Genomic DNA, 20,751 nt, shown 5'->3' with positions numbered 1-20,751 from the left:
TCCGAAATAGAGGGTCCAGATTGTCAAGCCCAGCTGATTTGTAAGGGTCCAGGTTTTGCAGCTCTTTCAGAACATCTGCTATCTGGATTTGGGTAAAGGAGAACCTGGAGAGGCTTGAGTAGCTGGGGGGGCGGGGGGGTGGAGCTGTTGGCCGAGGTTGGAGTAGCCAGGAGGAAGGCATGGCCAGCAGTTGAGAAATGCTTGTTGAAGTTTTCGATAATCATGGATTTATCGGTGGTGACCGTGTTACCTAGCCTCAGTGCAGTGGGCAGCTGAGAGGAGGTGCTCTTGTTCTCCATGGACTTTACAGTGTCCCAGAACTTTTTGGAGTTAGAGCTACAGGATGCAAATTTCTGCCTGAAGAAGCTGGCCTTGGCTTTCCTGACTGACTGCGTGTATTGGTTCCTGACTTCCCTGAACAGTTGCATATCGCGGGGACTATTCGATGCTATTGCAGTCCGCCACAGGATGTTTTTGTGCTGGTCGAGGGCAGTCAGGTCTGGAGTGAACCAAGGGCTATATCTGTTCTTAGTTCTGCATTTTTGAACGGAGCATGCTTATCTAAAATGGTGAGGAAGTTACTTTTAAAGAATGACCAGGCATCCTCAACTGACGGGGTGAGGTCAATATCCTTCCAGGATACCTGGGCCAGGTCGATTAGAAAGGCCTGCTCGCAGAAGTGTTTTAGGGAGCGTTTGACAGTGATGAGGGGTGATCGTTTGACTGCGGATCCGTAGCGGATACAGGCAATGAGGCAGTGATCGCTGAGATCCTGGTTGAAGACAGCGAAGGTGTATCTGGAGGGCCAGTTTATGAGGGTGCCCTTGTTTACAGATTTAGGGTTGTACCTGGTGGGTTCCTTGATGATTTGTGTGAGATTGAGGGCATCTAGCTTAGATTGTAGGACTGCCGGGGTGTTAAGCATATCCCAGTTTAGGTCACCTAACAGAACAAACTCTGAAGCTAGATGGGGGGTGATCAATTCACAAATGGTGTCCAGGGCATAGCTGGGAGCTGAGGGGGGTCGGTATCAGGCGGCAACAGTGAGAGACTTATTTCTGGAGAGAGTCATTTTTAAAATTAGTAGTTCGAACTGTTTGGGTATGGACCTGGAAAGTATGACATTACTTTGCAGGCTATCTCTGCAGTAGACTGCAACTCTTCCCCCTTTGGCAGTTCTATCTTGACGGAAAATGTTATAGTTGGGTATGGAAATCTCAGAATTTTTGGTGGCCTTCCTAAGCCAGGATTCTGACACGGCAATGACATCAGGGTTAGCAGAGTGTGCTAAAGCAGTGAGTAAAACAAACTGTCACTGATTTGGTAAATAGCTGAGGGTTGAGGCTGGAGAAATGTAACCAATTTCAAAAGCAGATAGTCCCTTTAAATGCCTGTGATGGTTCTTCACTTCTGAACCACGTTGTTGAGTGAGCCAATGTGAGTGGTGGTGACAGACTTTCTTCAACAGAAGCTAGTAGTTAGTAAAACCACACAGAGTGGAGGATATGTAGTCAGTCTCACCTTCGTGTTCCCCTATGTCCTCAGCCATGCAGGGCTGGGAATGCAGGTGCTTTATCACTAGAGTGTGTAATTGCATGGTCTGTTCTAATCTAGAGAAAAAAGAGAGAAAGAGAGAGACAGACCAAGAGAGGGGAGAAAGAAAGAAAGATGGAGAGGAACAGATGCAGGTCCAGACGTGGTATATGGGGGTCCACACCGAACGGTGTAGGGTCTGCAGCAGTCTGTGCTCGAAACTCACTTCACACTCACACACACTGAAATCCCAGGATAGGGGTCCGATATGTGTCTGACGTATTGACATATGCGCAGGGGCAACTGCTCGTCCTCCAACCGCAAGGCACTACAGAGGGTAGTGCGTACGGCACAGGACATCACTGGGGCCAAGCTTCCTGCCATCCAGGACCTCTATACCAGGCGGTGTCAGAGGAAGGCCATAAAAATTGTCAAAGACTCCAGCCACTCTAGTCATAGACTGTTCCCTCTCCAAAAAGGCCTTTCAACAGCTTTTACCCCCATGCCATAAGACTCCTGAACAGCTAATCAAATGGCTACTCCCCCCCCTTTTACGCTGCTGCTAATCTCTGTTTATTATCTATGCATAGTCACTTTAACTCTACTTACATGTACATATTACCTCAATTACCTGGACTAAACGGCACATTGACTCTGTACCGGTACCCCCTGTATGTAGCCTCGCTATTGTTATTTTACTGCTGCTCTTTAATTATTTGTTAAATTTTTTTTCTTATTTTTTTTACTTATCTATTTTTAACTTAACACATATTTTTCTTAAAACTGCATTGCTGGTTAAGGGATTGTAAGTAAACATTTCGCTGTATGGTCTACACCTGTTGTATTCGGCGCACGTGACAAATTAAATTTGATTTGATTTTAAACATTACCATTCACCCAGCTATCGGCTGGTCACAAGTGTCTCCCACGCACACGCACACGCACACACACACACCCACACCCCCACACACACACAGAGGAAAGGGACTTCCCCAATACAGCTCCAAGACATACATATAGTAGACATTTGACTAAGTCCTGTGTGAAATAATGTTGCCCTTTATATGGAATGGGGCTTTCAGTGACACTGACTGTTATTCAGCATACCGACAGTTAGATCTGTATGTATGGGAGAAATGTATCGAGTTACAACAGAGTTTTCAGCAGAAATGAAGGCCTAGGCCCTATACAGTTTCAGTTTCAACAGAGTTTCTGATCCCCCGACTAAAAGTGGACTTGGCTCACAGACAGGGCCCCCTGGGAGTCTCCAGTTTACCCCATTTCTTTCTCTCTTTCTCCCCCTCTTTCTTTCTCTCTCTCTCTGGGTTGTTGACAATTCTGCCGTTCATCTCCTAGCTCGTCTCTGGGGACGATAGCCTAGCTGGTGCCATAGCAACACACTTGATCCATACGGCGACTGACAAAGAGGAGAAGGTCAGAGAACACAAGCAACAAGTAACCCACACAGACAGACAGACGCACGCACAAACGCACGCACAAAAGCACAAACGCATGCGTACACACACACTCTCTCTTCTCACCACCTCTTTGAGTGTGTGAACCAACTAACTCTCGCTCTGTGTACTTGTTTTCAGCTCTAACACAAGTCAGTACAGGCATAACACTCCATGTTATGGCCTCACGTCAATTAGCCGACGATCTTATCCATTGTGACTTACAGTTAGTGCATTGATCTTAAGATAACTAGGTGGGACAACCACATACGTCAGTCATAGTAAGTACATTTCCCTCAAAGTAGCTTTCAGCAAAGTCAGTGGTAGTAGAGGGGAAAAGTCAAGTGTGAGTGTTAGTTTACGAAAGTTTCAAAAAATGTTTTACCACTCAGTGTGCCCTGCAGCACGGTATGTAGGGTGTAAGATTACTGACAGAGCTGACAACACAGAAAACACTGCGGTAACTACCCCCAAACAGCCCCTAGGACTGAACACTGACTAACTAACATTATATTTTCATCCTTAGACCTCTTGTCTGACACACATATGACAACTTTACTACCCGGGAGGGAGGTTAAGGTCAGTGGTGGATGTATCAGATTACAAACAAAAAGAGGTGAAAAAAAACTCTGAAAAATAAAAATCGAGCCACTTTATGAGGGCTTGTAATACTGCTAATGTCATGACTGGCCTCTTTCCAGGAGTACATTTTGAGTCGCAAGGCAGTGTTAGGGCCGTGGAGTGGGAGGGTGCGTGTGGTGTCGAGAGTGTGTGTGTGCGCGTGCGTATCAGTCTTCCTCCGCTGTGTCACAACACTCCCGCACAAAGACAACGGGGAAACCCTGGACATCAGATTGGACGGGAACCTCTTCAACACTCCAAGCCCCCACAAAGCTCTAATCTGAACACGTAACGCCGATGACCGCGTTCCTGTGGCAAGTACCCCAGAAGCTTTTTTACAAGCCACCCTCACAACAGCTGTTGAGGGAATACAGTAGAATCGGGCTGTCTGTTAACATCCCAAAAACAGAAGTCCTATGTCAGTAGTCATCTGATCCTCTGCCTGAAATACCCGCGTTCTCCATCTCCGACTCCTCACTTGCCATTGTGCCACACTTTAAATATCTTGGAAGCATCCTCTCAGACGACCACAACATCGACCAGGATATCCAGAATCGGGTCAAACAGGCCTCATCCTCCTTTGGACGGCTAAGGAAGAGGGGTTTCAACAACCTGAACCTACACACCAAAGTGGCAGTGTGTATATACACTCCTTTATGGACGTGAAACATTGACAGTCTACAGCCGACACGTAAAACAACTGGAGTCCTTTCACATAAAATGCCTACAATGCATTTTGAAAGTGACCTGGCAGGACCGTGTTCCATACGCAGAGAATCTTCAGAGAACCAACTGCAGGAGCATTGAGGCATCCGTCAGACACCACCAGCTTAGATGGCTCGGCCATGCCGTCCGGATACCAGAGGATCGACAGAGAAGGCATACGACCACGCCTGCACCAGCATCAACGGGACAGGCCTTTGTGTGCTCTGTCTGTGGCAGATCGTGTGCATCCCGCATCGGATTATACAGTCATCAGCAAATCCACAAGCAGTAGTGGAAGTCATCATCGCATACGATGGACTACCTCAAGTAAGTAAGTGTGTGAGTCAGGCCCACGCTGTAGGAAGTTACTAGCGGAGGAGAGGAAAGGGTGAGCGGGGGTATTTTCATAAGGAAGGAAGTCGGGAGCAAAGGCTCTGATTTGACTTGGGTTTCACCGAGGAAATGCAATCGCCAACCTCTTGCCCTCTCTTTCTCTGTCTCTCTCGCATTCCAACCTCCAGAATTTTTTTGAACAGCTGTATCTCCTGCCATCCTTTGCTTTGTGTGCTCCTACGGAGGGAGGGGAAAGGCAAATGTTCAATGTGTGTGTGTATGTGTATGTGCATGCATGGTGGGTGTATGCGTGTGTTTGGTCTGGTGTGTATGTGTGCCTGTCTTGTGTGGGGTTGGGTGTCCGTGTACGTCCCCATGTGTTCTTTGACCATTACCTCACCTACCCTCTGGCACTGTAAACCTAGAGCTGTCAATTATTCATACACGCATGCATGCATGCGCACCCACCCACCCACCCACACACACACACACACACACACACACACACACACACACACACACACACACACACACACACACACACACACACACACACACACACACACACACACACACACACACACACACACACACACACACACACACACACCCACCCACAGATACACACACCCTGAGGATATACAATGGGTAACAATGTTGCTCTCTCTCCCACAGGACATGAGGCAGACGTTCAACCCTATATGTTACCCCGATGCCTTCTCTATAACACACACACATATATCAGTGTTCTGCTCTTTCTCTGGGCGATGCCAGATGGACAGCAGCATTGTCCTCTGAATATCTTGAGCCGGACAAATGATATGCTGAGGAATAGGAAACCTTCAAATATGGAGCCTCTATCATAGGAATCCCGTGAGCGGATATTGAAATTTAAAGCTAGTTGGAATATCTGTGAAATTACTATCTTACTAGAAACTCCCCACTATTGGTGTGACAGGTTACTGTTATACATGTTTTATACAAGCCTTGGAGTATTGAAAGCATCAAACACCCATAAGAATGTCTGGCAGTGAATGCTGTTACACATTAACACGGCTTATGAGTAAGAGAAATGGACAGAGTGAGTAAGGGAGGAAAGGGACAGAGAGAGAGAGAGGGGGGTAAAAGACAGAGACAGGAGACAGGTGTTTACGGCACTAATAATAAATCCCTTCTTGGCACCCTCACAAGTTCTCTTTCTCCTGACCACGTTCTCCCTCCTCTCTCTATATCATTGAGTTATGCTACATGAGCTGCGTGGAATCTCTGGCTCTCTGGCAAACAGCAATTGGTCTGGAATAGGACACAGGAATTCCAACAGCGGTCTTCAACAATTTCTTGCACAGGGACCCCGACTCAGGCAAACCGGCAACATAAGCGTCCCTTTCTCAGGACCCTGTCTTTCAAAGATAATTCGTAAAAACAACTTCACAGATCTTCATTGTAAAGGGTTTAAACATTGTTTCCCATGCTTGTTCAATGAACCACAGACAACGAATGAACATGCACCTGTGGAACGGTCGTTAAGACACTAACAGCTTACAGACGGTAGGCAATTAAGGTCACAGTTATGAAAACTTAGGACACTAAAGAGTCCTTTCTACTCACTCTGAAAAACACCAAAATAAAGATGCCCAGGGTCCCTGCCCATCTGCGTGAACGTGCCTTAGGCATAAGGACTGTAGATGTGGCAAGGGCAATAAATTGCAATGTCCGCACTGTGAGACTCCTAAGACAGCGCTACAGGGAGACAGGACGAACAGCTGATCATCCTCACAGTGGCAGACCACGTGTAACAACACCTGCACAGGATCGGTACATCCGAACATCACACAGGTACAGGATGGCAACAACAACTGCCCGAGTTACACCAGGAACGCACAATCCCTCCATCAGTGTTCAGACTGTCCGCAATAAGCCGAGAGAGGCTGAGAAGCCGAGAGAATGTCTGGTGAGGCAGGTCCTCACCAGACATTACTGGCAACAACGTCGCCTATGGGCACAAACCCACCGTCGCTGGACCAGACAGGACTGGCAAAAAGTGCTCTTCAAGGGCGAGTCGCGGTTTTGTCTCACCAGGGGTGATGATAAATTATTTGTGTTTATCATCGAAGAAATGAGAGTTACACCGAGGCCTGTACTCTGGAGCGGGATTGATTTGTAGGTAGAGGGTCCGTCATGGTCTGGGGCGGTGTGTCACAACATCATCGGACTGAGCTTGTTGTCATGGCAGGCAATCTCAACGCTGTGCATTACAGCGAAGACATCCTCCTCCCTCATGTGGTACCCTTCCTGCAGGCTCATCCTGACAAGACCCTCCAGCATGACAATGCCACCAGCCATACTGCTCGTTCTGTGTGTGACTTCCTGCAAGACAGGAATGTCAGTGTTCTGCCATGACCAGCGAAGAGCCCGGATCTCAATCCCATTGAGCATGTCTGGGACCTGTTGGATCAGAGGGTGAGGGATAGGGCCATTCCCTTACCAGAAATAAAGTTGGAAAGGTACTATCCTTTTTTCTACTGTAGGTATGAAATTCAACATTAATGTAATCTGTTGTTGCTTGCGATATTCATAAAAACATATAAAAAATGTAACTGTCTCAATAATTTCCGCGGCCCCCCTGCAGTACCATGGATCCCCGGTTGAACGCCCCTGGATTAGAACACAGAGGGAGGGAGGTATGGAGAGAACAAGGGAGTGTGTGATAGACCTAAAGAGACAGACAGAGGGAGAGATTGAGAAACAGAGACCGGGAGATAGGGAAAGTAAAAGAGGGATAGAGGGAGGGAGAGGGGGATGGGAGGAAGAGGCAGTCATGAATGCAGGTGGAGACTGGCAGATTTATGACTCACTGTCTAAACATCGGGGGTTTTCTACTACTGTAACTCACAAGTAGACACACACACTACGCTTAGCTCATCATGTCCTGGTGTTATGCATACACCGTGCTGGAACCAATACAGCTGGAGAGGTTTGGAAGGCCCACGTTTTAATCCTTCACACAATCCCTTTAATGTAGCCATCTTTAATACATTAATCCCAATGAATCTCTCCTATTAGCAAGTCAACTATCCCAAAGTATCCTTATTATCACTCAGAGGAAATCAAATTGATGAGATTAACAGTTAAAGAGAGAGTACCAGCCACACTGACAGAAAGCACCCAACTCCTAATCTTGCCAACATCAATTAGAATTCTAGCCATTAAGCTTCAGTCCCTCGACATTTGAGTGACAGCTATCAAGATGCACACATAGCAGAGCGAGAGAGCAATGACAAGGTGTGCATACAGTATCTGAAAAACACCAAAAGAAAGATGCCCAGGGTCCCTGCCCATCTGCGTGAACGTGCAAGCCAAACGTGGTCCCCGAAAATTGCGTACTATATATGTGACATAGTACGCAATTACCAGGGACCACGTTTGGCTTGTGAGAGCTACTGGCTAAAAAGTATACAAAAGCACCAGATAATCTCTTTAATCCTGCTACTTCTATTTGCTCCCTTGGTCACACGACCAGCCCTATAAGAGAAAATATGTCAGCGGGGAAAGAGATCCCTCTCTGTGTGTCAGGGCCATTTTGACTGGTGATTGGCTGAAATCTGACTCCTCACTTCACAATAAACCCCTCCATTTGAACCCGTCCTGTGCTGAGCGCTACAGTAGGTGCTTGTAGCTCATGGTGCGCAGCGCTCCTGCAAGATTCCCTGTAGGTGTTTGAGAGGCTGCAGCATAGAGAGATGTCGACGAACACAAACACACATGTTTAATGGGTGAGCATTGTGTTTTCAGTGAAGGAAAATGTAGCTACAGTGAAATGAATGGAAATCAAATGGAAACCCACGACAAGAAGTGAAGTAACTCTGTTAAAGAATGGAGGCTGTAAAGCAGGGATCATCAACTAGATTCAGCCGCGGGACGATTTTTACTTTAGGGGAAGTTTGGGGTGCCGGAACATGTTTACAAGTCATTTGTAGACTGCAAATTGACGACAAGAAGCCCATACAGATATAATGTTTGACTAAAACATAATCATCTTAGACCTTGCTTACATTTGCACACAATCACATCTCTCTATTATCTCTATTATGGGTGGGATTTCTTGAGAACAGATATCTTTTTAAAAAATCACTTGGAGCTGACTGGTGTTTATCCAGTCTTTTATGTCCCGTCCCGCCCCCCAATTTTGTATTTTGTTGTGTAATTTTTTTGCCTAAAAAAACTTGGGGGGCCAAATAAAAGCACCCGCGGGCCGAATCCAGTTGGGGAACCCTGCTGTAAAGACATGCAAACCTGTGAGACACTCAACAACATGTTGGATAACACACTATGGACTAGAACCAAACTAACCATAGAACCACCGCAAGACTAGACCACAACTAGAGCAAGACCAGAGACCAGACTAGAGCCAGACTAACCCCAAGACTAGTACTACCACCAGTACTTGCAGTACTAGAACTAACACCAGTACTAGAGCTAAGACACTAGAGGCCATGCTACTGTACCTCCTTGTGTGTCAGCTCCAGCCAGGCAGTATAAAGAGGGACCCCCAGCACCCCACTGGACCCCAGCAGGTGCAGGCTGTCCTGGGTAGACCATGGGAGAGAGAGGGGTGTGTTAGATCCATTAAGATCTGCAACTAGTGTGTGTGTGTGTGTGTGTGTGTGTGTGTGTGTGTGTGTGTGTGTGTGTGTGTGTGTGTGTGTGTGTGTGTGTGTGTGTGTGTGTGTGTGTGTGTGTGTGTGTGTGTGTGTGTGTGTGTGCGTGTGCATATGTGTGTGCGTGTGCATATGTGTGTGCGTGTGTGTGTGTGTGTGGACTACAGCATCAACAGTGGATCCTCTAGTCTAGTGTAAGTGTGTGTGTTTGTCTGTGTCTGCATGACAGGGAGTATGCATGTGTATGCATGTTTGAGAGAAATAGCTTCTGCTCATTTAGATCTCAATGACTGGATTATTCTGTACGGCTCAGCATTTTAGTGCTGAGCCGGATAAATAAAAAAAGTTATATCAGTTATAACTCCAGGTATATCAGCTAATATAGTGAACCACAAATATTATCTCCCTACAAAACCAATGACTATGGCGGATATGACTCCCATTTGAAAATACACATTTTAACTCACTCAGAGTTTATGATCATGAGTCCAGCTGTGAGCAGTGAACAGAGCCTTCTTAACTGTTCTGAGGTGCTAGCACTGATGACAAATTCTGCCTTTGAGCTCTGGAGTAATGAGCGTCAAGACATACCAAAGAATAACAAGCTGGCTTCCTTTAAAACACTCCCCTAAGAGACATAGAGACTGGCTTTAACCTAGAAAACATACATTTAACCCCTCAGACATTTAGGGAGCAGCAGAGCTCCCCCACCCACCCACACACACACGCCACACTCCTTCCTATGCCCCACACCCCACACCCCTACAGGGGTCTCCACCTGGGTGTTGGAACGCATAACGCCCACCCCAGAGTCCAGTTATCTGTTGGGGGATAAATCTCACTGTGAGTAGATAGATCATCCCCACTACCACACTACCCCTCCATCATCTCTCTGCACTGTTTGCATAGAAATTATCATTCGTAGAGCAGAGACACACAGAGAAACAGAGACACTGTATATCACACTGGCTGTCCTGGATAAAAATGCTTCCTGAAACACAAGCAAATCCCTCTGCCATAACACTAGCTGCTCTGCTTGGTAGAGCTAGCATGGCTGAATTAATAAGAGAAAACTGGTGGAGGGAGTGTGAGAGAGGAGAGAGAGAGCAGGCAAACACTGCGTTGTCCTGTGAGAATGACCCAGCAGGGGGTCCAGTGAGGCTAGACCTGTTTGTGTAGCCTGGTCCCAGATCTGCTAATACTGTGTATAGCTAACTCGCATGGTCACTGCCTGTGGTCCTAGGACAGTCGTTCCCAACCAGGGGTACAAGGACCCATGTGGGTACTTGGCTTATCCACAGGGGGTACTTGAGAAGACTCATGAGACCATAGACCTACTGGTAAAATGCACATGAGGGGGTACTTCAGGCGATTTATGCCGAAACTTAAGCCGGTTTGTATGCGCCAATAAATACTCAGATCAATGCAGAAATAAAGTGGTACTTTTTCTTGAAAAAAGGAATTCCATGTGACAGTTGAGTCACGGTAATCGCCTCTTATGCACTCTGGACATTGCATTGGTACTACCCAACTCACTAACGACCGTCAGGTCTCTAATGGTCTGGTGCTCGCTGCTCTATTGTCTCTCGAACCACTCTGACATCACATCAAACCCTTATCATCAAAACAGTGTCATGCTTTTAAAACTCACCTCACTGTGAATGAACAAGTTAACCTCTTTGATCTCTAGGGGCGTTATTTCATTTTTGGATAAAAAACGTTCCCGTTTTAAGCGCGATATTTTGTCACGAAAAGATGCTCGACTATGCATATTCTTGACAGTTTTTGAAAGAAAACACTCTGAAGTTTCAGAATCTGCAAAGATATTGTCTGTAAGTGCCCCAGAACTCATTCTACAGGCGAAACCAAGATGATGCATCAACCAGGAAATGATCAGAATTTCTGAAGCTCTGTTTTCCATTGTCTCCTTATATGGCTGTGATTGCGCAAGGAATGAGCCTACACTTTCTGTCGTTCCCCCAAAGTGTTAGCAGCATTGTGACGTATTTGTAGGCATATCATTGGAAGATTGACCATAAGAGACTACATTTTCCAAGTGTCCGCCTGGTGTCCCTGCGTCGAAATTGGAGCGTAAAGCCAGGTGCAATTATTTTTCCATTTGAGAGCAAGGAGAAACCAGGCTTCCACGAAGGATATATCATTGAAGAGATATGTGGAAAAACACCTTGAGGATTGATTCTAAACCACGTTTGCCATGTTTCAGTCGATATTATGGAGTTAATTTGGAAAAAAGTTCGCGTTTTGAGGGCTGAATTTTCGTTTTTTTTTTTTTTTTTTTTTTTTTTTTTGGTAGCCAAATGTGATGTACAAAACGGAGCTATTTCTAATACACAAAGAATCTTTTTGGAAAAACGGAGCATCTGCTATCTAACTGAGAGTCTCCTCATTGAAAACATCAGAAGTTCTTCAAAGGTAAGTTATTTTATTTGAAGGCTTTACTTGTTTTTGTGATAGTTGCCTGCTAAATGCTAACGCTAATGCTAACGCTAATGCTAACGCTAAATGCTACGCTAGCTAGCTACTGTTACACAAATGATTGTTTTCCTATGGTTGAAAAGCATATTTTGAAAATCTGAGATGACAGTGTTGTTAACAAAAGGCTAAGCTTGAGAGCTAGCATATTTATTTCATTTCATTTGCGATTTTCATGAATAGTTAACGTTGCGTTATGGTAATGAGCTTAGGTCTATAAATAGAATCCCGGATCCGGGTTTGGTCGTCGCAACAGGTTAAACAATGAAGTTCAACAACAGGTTGAAACTGAGCGGAAAACATGTTTGTTGTTTCAAAGCCCAACACAGCAAAATGGACAGCGCTTTCTAAGGTGATGATTCATTCAAAAACCCCATATACATATTAGAGCTTATGCATAGGCCTATATATATATATATATATATATATATATATATATATATATATATATATATGCCTACCGCATATTACGCACAGCAGAATTTTTTTTTTTTTAAATGAGCTAGGCGATCCTGTTGGTTCATTGATTGTGCAGGGTTAGCCTACAATTATAGTGAATTTGTATTTGATTTTGAATAGCCTAGCAATAGGGCATTTTTTACATTATTATAATTAATAGGCTGACACATTACCTTTAGCTACAGAATATCTTACCACCATGCGTTTCCATCTCCTCCGCTCTCTCCTCCTTTCTAGAGTGTGCAGAGAGAGGGGCTGTCAACAGTTTAATGAAATGTTTCGTTGTGAAAACATGTTACTATTGATGTTCCCAAACAGATTTCACTTTGTTTACCTAATTAAGCACTGTGTAGCTGCAGGAACAGGGTTGGAGAGCTCATGGCATACAGAATTCTGGCAGAATATCACCTGTCGCCTGTCGAGAGGATGCATGCTCCTCAAACAGTGGTTGATGGGTGGAGTGAAATAACAGGCAAAGAATACCTGGCATAATGGAAAAAACAAACCCATTCGCTAAGGCATTGTAAGGTTTGTATCATTCACAACTAAAGTTTCCAAATATCTCTAAAACTAGCCTATGAGACCTGTTTCAAATGATAACTTTTACGCTCAATATTGACACTTCAAATTGCCACTCGCTCCCGAAAAATATCCTTTCTATTTTATTCAGCTAAATAATGGCACGGGACATACAGTGAGGGGAAAAAGTGTTTGATCCCCTGCTGATTTTGTACGTTTGCCCACTGACAAAGAAATTATCAGTCTATAATTTTAATGGTAGGTTTATTTGAACTGTGAGAGACAGAATAACAACACAAAAATCCAGATAAACACATGTCAAAAATGTTATAAATTGATTTGCATTTTAATGAGGGAAACAAGTATTTGACCCCCTCTGCAAAATATGACTTAGTACTTGGTGGCAAACCCCTTGTTGGCAATCACAGAGGTCAGACGTTTCTTGTAGTTGGCCACCAGGTTTGCACATATCTCAGGAGGGATTTTGCCCCACTCCTCTTTGCAGATCTTCTCTAAGTCATTAATGTTTCGAGGCTGACGTTTACACCACAGTGATACTTCCTTCCCAGACAATCATCCTTCTGAGCGATGACGTGACATCACTTCCTGCTTCATAATCATCAAAACCTGAACAGTCCAAGAATATCCCTCTCTTTCTCTTTGTGTGTTTCCTGTTTAGCTCTGTGTGTGTGTGTGTGTGTGTGTGTGTGTGTGTGTGTGTGTGTGTGTGTGTGTGTGTGTGTGTGTGTGTGTGTGTGTGTGTGTGTGTGTGTGTGTGTGTGTGTCTTGTGCCAACTCCTCTTGCTGTCCTTGAGAAGTCGCTGCTCTACATCCAAAATAAAGTGGGAATTTCAAAAATGTCTCCTATTGTGTGAAATCTTCAATAGGAACGGCACCCCCGCCCTGCATGAGTCTACTCACCACACACACCACCGTAAATCACCTTGCACAATGCAAGTGTTTCTGTTACCATTGTGGCCCAATGCCCCTCATAGCCCATCCCCTTGTGGCCTCTGAACTATGGTTTTGGTGAGAAAGAGGAATGGGTGCGTGCAGGGGCACCCCTACACCCTCGGTCCCTGACCCCATAACTCAGAGCAGACTGTTAGGGGCTGTTTGGCGTGACTGGGCCTCTCCACTCTGATTTGGACGACCCTTAATCTAACCGGTGCCTTGAGAAGTCTTGAATAGGCCATAAAAATATCATAAGCTGTGCCCCAAATGGCATTGCATTCCCTACAAAGTGCACTATGTTTTCCCAGGGCCCATAGAGCTCTGGTCAAAAGTAGTGCACTGTGTATGGAATAGGATGCCACGCGGAAAGCAGACATAGAGAATCCCTTTATAAGTTCTCCAAGGCTCTGATGTAGAAAGTGATAGGTCTTCTGAGCTTAGTCTGGCTTTAGATGAAGGCCTGGATGCAATCTGGACTGTCAGGGCCAGGTTTGGCTGTTCTAAATCTGACTGGGGTGAGTTATAACATAAGGTGACAGCGTGCCTGGTTGCGGTAGCCTCTTCCTAGATTTAAGGAATTTCAGCCAATTAGTGGACAGCAAGGTTATTATAGTGTTTTTATATCTATTCATTTTTCGATTTTTATTTGAAATTATGATTTGCTCATTTTTATTTGGTTTTAGTTGTATAAAAAAGGTATATTTTCTTTTTATATTTGGTTTTAGTATTAGGGATAGAAAGCATGCGTGGGAGGCTAGTTTTTTGTGAAATGTTTTGTGTCACTTCTTGCAACTGGGGGCAGGAATACATAAGGTGATTTGTCAGGTCATAGGTGAGTTTTGGTTGAATTATTAGGTCAAATCTCATCGTGACTTGGATTTATTATAAGGAATAGCGTACAGACTGGAGCAAAAAAGATGTCGGAAGGAAACTTTTGCTCGCGTATGTCCAGCGCTTTTTAACTTTAGTAGTACATGTAAGAAGAAGCTAGTTAGCTACCTAGCCATTTCTTTCCGTTAGCTACTGATAACTAGTGATAGTGATCAAAGAATGTGTACACACTGACCAGATACTGGACTGACCACTCTAACAATGGGAATACTTGTCGGCAAAGGAGGTTGGATCAGGCGGGGACATTCTAGCCAATGAGAGGGCAGATACGCATTTGAACCACAGGCACAACTCTGATACAAAATAGTTATTCTCAAAGTTATATCAGTACATTCAAAGCAACCTAAACAATACAGCTATTTTATCAAGTAATGGACCTGAGGACAGTCAGACCTGTTCCCGAAAAGGCCTGTGAAAAAACAGACCCAAACATGCCCATTCAGAACCGAGAGTAGAAAGAGAGAGAGAGAGAAAGGAGCCAGCTCCATCAATAAATGAGAGATATTGACCAAATGATCCGTGTCCTTAAAAACTGCCAATGACAAATAAAATAAAATGTAGTTGTGTTTTGATGTGTAGCATATTCAAAACTTTATAGCCTATTGTTTTATTGATTATTACTTCCCTAAAACAATAATTGTCCACCTTACAATACAGCTATTATTTTATATTTATATTTTATATTTATATTTTATATTTATATTTTATAATAAAAGCTGTCTAAGATTTGAGCAATAAATGCATCAGGGCATTGCATGAATATGCTATACATTCGGAAAGTATTCAGACCCCTTCCCTTTTTCCACATTGTTACATTACAGTCTTATTCTAAAATGGATAAAATTATTTATTTTTCTCATCAATCTTCACACAATAGCCCATAATGACAAAGTGAAAACAAGTTTTTTGAAATGTTCTTGTCCATTAAAATAACATCACATTGATCAAAAATCCAGTGTAAACATGTTGTAAATGACTATTGTAGCTGAAAACGGCAGATTTCTTATGGAATATCTACATAGGCGTACAGAGTCTCATTATCTGCAACCATTACTAATGTGTTCCAATGGCACGTTGTGTTAGCTAATCCAAGTTTATCATTTAAAAGGCTAATTGATCATTAGAAAACCCTTTCGCAATTATGTTAGCACAGCTGAAAACTGTTGTTTTGATTAAAGAAGCAATAAAACTGGCCTTTAGACTAGTTGAGTATCTGGAGCATCAGCATTTGTGGGTTCGATTACAGGCTCAAAATGGCCAGAAACAAAGTACATTCTTCTGAAACTCATCAGTCTATTCTTGTTCTGAGAAATGAAGGCTATTCCATGTGAGAAACTGCAAAGAAACTGAAGATCTCGTACAACGCTGTGTACTACTCCCTTTACAGAACAGCAGAAACGGGCTCTGACCAGAATAGAAAGAGGAGTGGGAGGTCCTGGTGCACAATTGAGAACAAGACAAGTACATTAGAGTGCCTTGTTTGAGAAACAGACGCCTCACAATTCCTCAACTGGCAGCTAAATAATACCAGTGAAGAGGCATTCCTCTGTCCAGTGTCTGTGTTCTTTTGCCCATCTTAATCTTTTCTTTTTATTTGACAGTCTGAGATATGGCTTTGCAACTGCCTAGAAGACCAGCATCCCGGAGTTGCCTCTTCACTGTTGACGTTGAGACTGGTGTTTTGCGGCAACTATTTAATGAAGCTTCCAGTTGAGGACTTGTGAGGCGTCTGGAAAGATTTCCACCAGTCTAATGTCCATTGCTCGTGTTTCTTGGCCCAAGCAAATCTCTTTTTCTTATTGGTGTCGTTTAGTAATGGTTTCTTTGCAGCAATTCGTCCCTGAAGGCCTGATTCGCACAGTCTCTTCTGAACAGTTGATGTTGAGATGTGTCTGTTACTTGAATTCTGTGAAGCATTTATTTGGGCTGCAATCTGAGGTGCACTTAACTCTAATGAAGTTATCCTCTGCAGCAGAGGTAACTCTGGGTCTTCCTTTCCTGTGGCGGTCCTCATGAGAGCCAGTTTCATCATAGCGCTTGATGGTTTTTGCGACCGCACTTGAGGAAACCTTCAAAGTAATTGACATTTTCCGGATTGTCTGAACTTCATGTCTTAAAGTAATCATGTAATGTGCTTATTTGAGCTGTTCTTGCCATAATATGAACTTAGTCTTTTACCAAATAGGGCTATCTTCAGTATAACCCCTACCTTGTCACAACACAACTGATTGGCTCAAACAGATTCCACAAATTAACCTTTAACAAGGCACATTCCAGGTGACTACATTGTGGGAGAATGCCAAGAGTGTGCAAAGCTGTCATCAAGGCAAACGGTGGCTATTTTGATATGTTTAACACTTTTTTGGTAACTACATGATTCCATATGTGTTATTTCATTGTTTTGATGAATAAAGAAAAACCCTGGAATGCGTAGCTGTGTCCAAACTTTTGACTGGTACTGTATATATAAAGTAAGAGAAGCTCTAGAGAGATCAAGAGAAAGATCTCGAGATATGCCGGTGCCATGTTCCCGACATAAATACAAGTTAGAAAATTGCAACAAACCTGAATAGCGAGTTTCACACAGTCCATTCACACAGTCCCTCTTAAGGATCGGCCCCTTCATTAAAAGATTTTTGCCTAAAATGACATACCCAGATCTAACTGCCTGTAGCTCAAGGATATGCATTTTCTTGGTACCATTTGAAAGGAAACACGTTGAAGTGTGTGGAAATGTGAAAGGAATGTAGGAGAATATAACACATTAGATCTGGTAAAAGATAATACAAAGAATAAAACAACCGTTTTTTTTGTTTGTACCATTGTCTTTGGAATGCAAGAAAAAGGCCATAAAGTATTATTCCAGCCCAGGAGCTATTTAGATAGTAGTGTATGTGCAAAGGTTTAGGCTGATCCAATTAACCATTGCATTTACAGTGCCTTGCGAAAGTATTCGGCCCCCTTGAACTTTGCGACCTTTTGCCACATTTCAGGCTTCAAACATAAAGATATAAAACTGTATTTTTTTGTGAAGAATCAACAACAAGTGGGACACAATCATGAAGTGGAACGACATTTATTGGATATTTCAAACTTTTTTAACAAATCAAAAACTGAAAAATTGGGCGTGCAAAATTATTCAGCCCCTTTACTTTCAGTGCTGCAAACTCTCTCCAGAAGTTCAGTGAGGATCTCTGAATGATCCAATGTTGACCTAAATGACTAATGATGATAAATACAATCCACCTGTGTGTAATCAAGTCTCCGTATAAATGCACCTGCACTGTGATAGTCTCAGAGGTCCGTTAAAAGCGCAGAGAGCATCATGAAGAACAAGGAACACACCAGGCAGGTCCGAGATACTGTTGTGAAGAAGTTTAAAGCCGGATTTGGATACAAAAAGATTTCCCAAGCTTTAAACATCCCAAGGAGCACTGTGCAAGCGATAATATTGAAATGGAAGGAGTATCAGACCACTGCAAATCTACCAAGACCTGGCCGTCCCTCTAAACTTTCAGCTCATACAAGGAGAAGACTGATCAGACATGCAGCCAAGAGGCCCATGATCACTCTGGATGAACTGCAGAGATCTACAGCTGAGGTGGGAGACTCTGTCCATAGGACAACAATCAGTCGTATATTGCACAAATCTGGCCTTTATGGAAGAGTGGCAAGAAGAAAGCCATTTCTTAAAGATATCCATAAAAAGTGTTGTTTAAAGTTTGCCACAAGCCACCTGGGAGACACACCAAACATGTGGAAGAAGGTGCTCTGGTCAGATGAAACCAAAATTGAACTTTTTGGCAACAATGCAAAACGTTATGTTTGGCGTAAAAGCAACACAGCTGAACACACCATCCCCACTGTCAAACATGGTGGTGGCAGCATCATGGTTTGGGCCTGCTTTTCTTCAGCAGGGACAGGGAAGATGGTTAAAATTGATGGGAAGATGGATGGAGCCAAATACAGGACCATTCTGGAAGAAAACCTGATGGAGTCTGCAAAAGACCTGAGACTGGGACGGAGATTTGTCTTCCAACAAGACAATGATCCAAAACATAAAGCAAAATCTACAATGGAATGGTTCAAAAATAAACATATCCAGGTGTTAGAATGGCCAAGTCAAAGTCCAGACCTGAATCCAATCGAGAATCTGTGGAAAGATCTGAAAACTGCTGTTCACAAATGCTCTCCATCCAACCTCACTGAGCTTGAGCTGTTTTGCAAGGAGGAATGGGAAAAAATTTCAGTCTCTCGATGTGCAAAACTGATAGAGACATACCCCAAGCGACTTACAGCTGTAATCGCAGCAAAAGGTGGCGCTACAAAGTATTAACTTAAGGGGGCTGAATAATTTTGCACGCCCAATTTTTCAGTTTTTGATTTGTTAAAAAAGTTTGAAATATCCAATAAATGTTGTTCCACTTCATGATTGTGTCCCACTTGTTGTTGATTCTTCACAAAAAAATACAGTTTTATATCTTTATGTTTGAAGCCTGAAATGTGGTAAAAGTTCGCAAAGTTCAAGGGGGCCGAATACTTTCGCAAGGCACTGTATGTTCAAAATGTTGTATCAAGACTGCCCAAATGTGCCTTATTTGTTTATTGATAACTTTTCATGTTCAAAACTGTGCCCTCTCCTCAAACAATAGCATGGTATTCTTTCACTGTAATAGCTACTGTAAATTGGACAGTGCAGTTAGATTAACGCCGCGCCAACATTCTTCTCATCTTTGTCCAGTACAATTTTAAAACTTGTCCCCGAGAACATTCTCATTGTCTGAGAATTGTTTTACTTCAATGGAAAAGGCCTCCATCTTCACAATCAACAGTAGCCTAGGCTAGGGCTCCTTTCACTGGCTCTCTACTCAGCAGCAGGCGCACATGAGGTGAGCAGCCGGAATACATAACAAGCTTGAGCAGTTGTCATTACCTCACACACATTAAATTAACAGAGGACGGGTCCAATCTATAATACATTTTTAGTTACACCTACCCGACCCAGATCCGAGACAAAAGTCAGAATTTAGGACCCACTTGGGTCCTGGGGCGTATCTCTGAATTTCAGGTCTGTTGGACTCGTGAAGACCTCTAGCGTGCGTGTGAGCTTGCCCATGTGTGCGTGTGTGTATGCGTTTGGGTTTGTTTTACGCTGCCGACAGAACACTAGTAGCTTAAAGGCGACAAGTCCAGTCATGGGAGAAACTAAACAAGCAAGAAAGAGGAGGATTTGGTTAAGAAACAAGAAATCTGCCCAGACTGGCAATGGCAGGGAAATTAATCACCCGTTCCCATGGTACTATACCCCCACAACACTCGCAGTACAACAAACAGAACAATGAAAACCAACATTCCTTAAGTTTGTACAGTGCAAATAACACTGTGCTTGTCATGGCTAGGTATTGAGATGAACGAAGTAGGGAACTGCCTTCAACTGAAATGTGTCTTCCGCATTTAACCAAACTCCTCTGAATCAGAGAGGTTCGGGGGGCTGCCTTAATCGACATCCACGTCTTCGGTGCCCGGGGAACAGTGGGTTAACTGCCTTGCTCATGGGGCAGAACGACAGATTTTTACCTTGTCAGCTCAGGGATTCGATCCAGCAACCTTTCGGTTACTGGTCCAACACTGTAACCACATAGTGCTACATGATATGTCGCTCGTTAACAATAACCATCCTCTTTAGACCTGGTTCCTATTGAGAAAGGTTGGGATTAGTCCTAAATACACCAATGACAACAGCCATGCTGCTCTAAAGAACCTCTTTATCTATTTACATTTCTGAGACCGAATGCTTGTCAGTGCCAGCATGCCTGGTAGAAACAAGGCTAGTTGATAGGTAGTGTAACAAAATGCTAGATTATTTTCTGCAATCCTGGCAAAGTCAGAACAGAGGAAAGTCCTCTTTAAGAGGGGGCTGAACAAAACTATACGTACAGTGGGGTCCAAAATGTGTGTAATTCATTTTGGACTCCACTGTACGTACGTACACACACACACACACACACAATCAGACAGCCATACCCTGGATGTCTCCCAACCTGCTAGGAGGTTGGCCAATCACAATGCAGTAGTTCACATCTGATAAAACCGGGGTTAGGGAAGCCCGGAAAGCGGGAATCAAAGACAGG

At 43.8% G+C, this 20,751-nt stretch overlaps 1 protein-coding gene across 6 annotated transcripts in view; it reads right to left on the bottom strand.

The window, feature by feature from the left end:
• Window positions 1-20,751, bottom strand: part of LOC139378763 (cadherin EGF LAG seven-pass G-type receptor 1-like) — a 126,086-nt gene that overhangs the window by 37,657 nt on the left and 67,678 nt on the right. For 4 of the 6 annotated variants that reach the window (XM_071121247.1, XM_071121242.1, XM_071121244.1 and 1 more), the window contains exon 8: window positions 9,152-9,232. The exons of the other annotated variants lie outside the window; for them this stretch is intronic. In XM_071121247.1, the coding sequence (XP_070977348.1) occupies window positions 9,152-9,232 (81 nt within the window). The remainder of the gene's footprint in view (window positions 1-9,151; window positions 9,233-20,751) is intronic. 6 annotated transcript variants of the gene reach the window in all.

Source organism: Oncorhynchus clarkii, chromosome 21, assembly GCF_045791955.1.
Source record: "Oncorhynchus clarkii lewisi isolate Uvic-CL-2024 chromosome 21, UVic_Ocla_1.0, whole genome shotgun sequence".
Lineage (NCBI taxonomy): Eukaryota > Metazoa > Chordata > Actinopteri > Salmoniformes > Salmonidae > Oncorhynchus > Oncorhynchus clarkii.
This window is presented reverse-complemented; position numbering and strand designations above follow the sequence as displayed.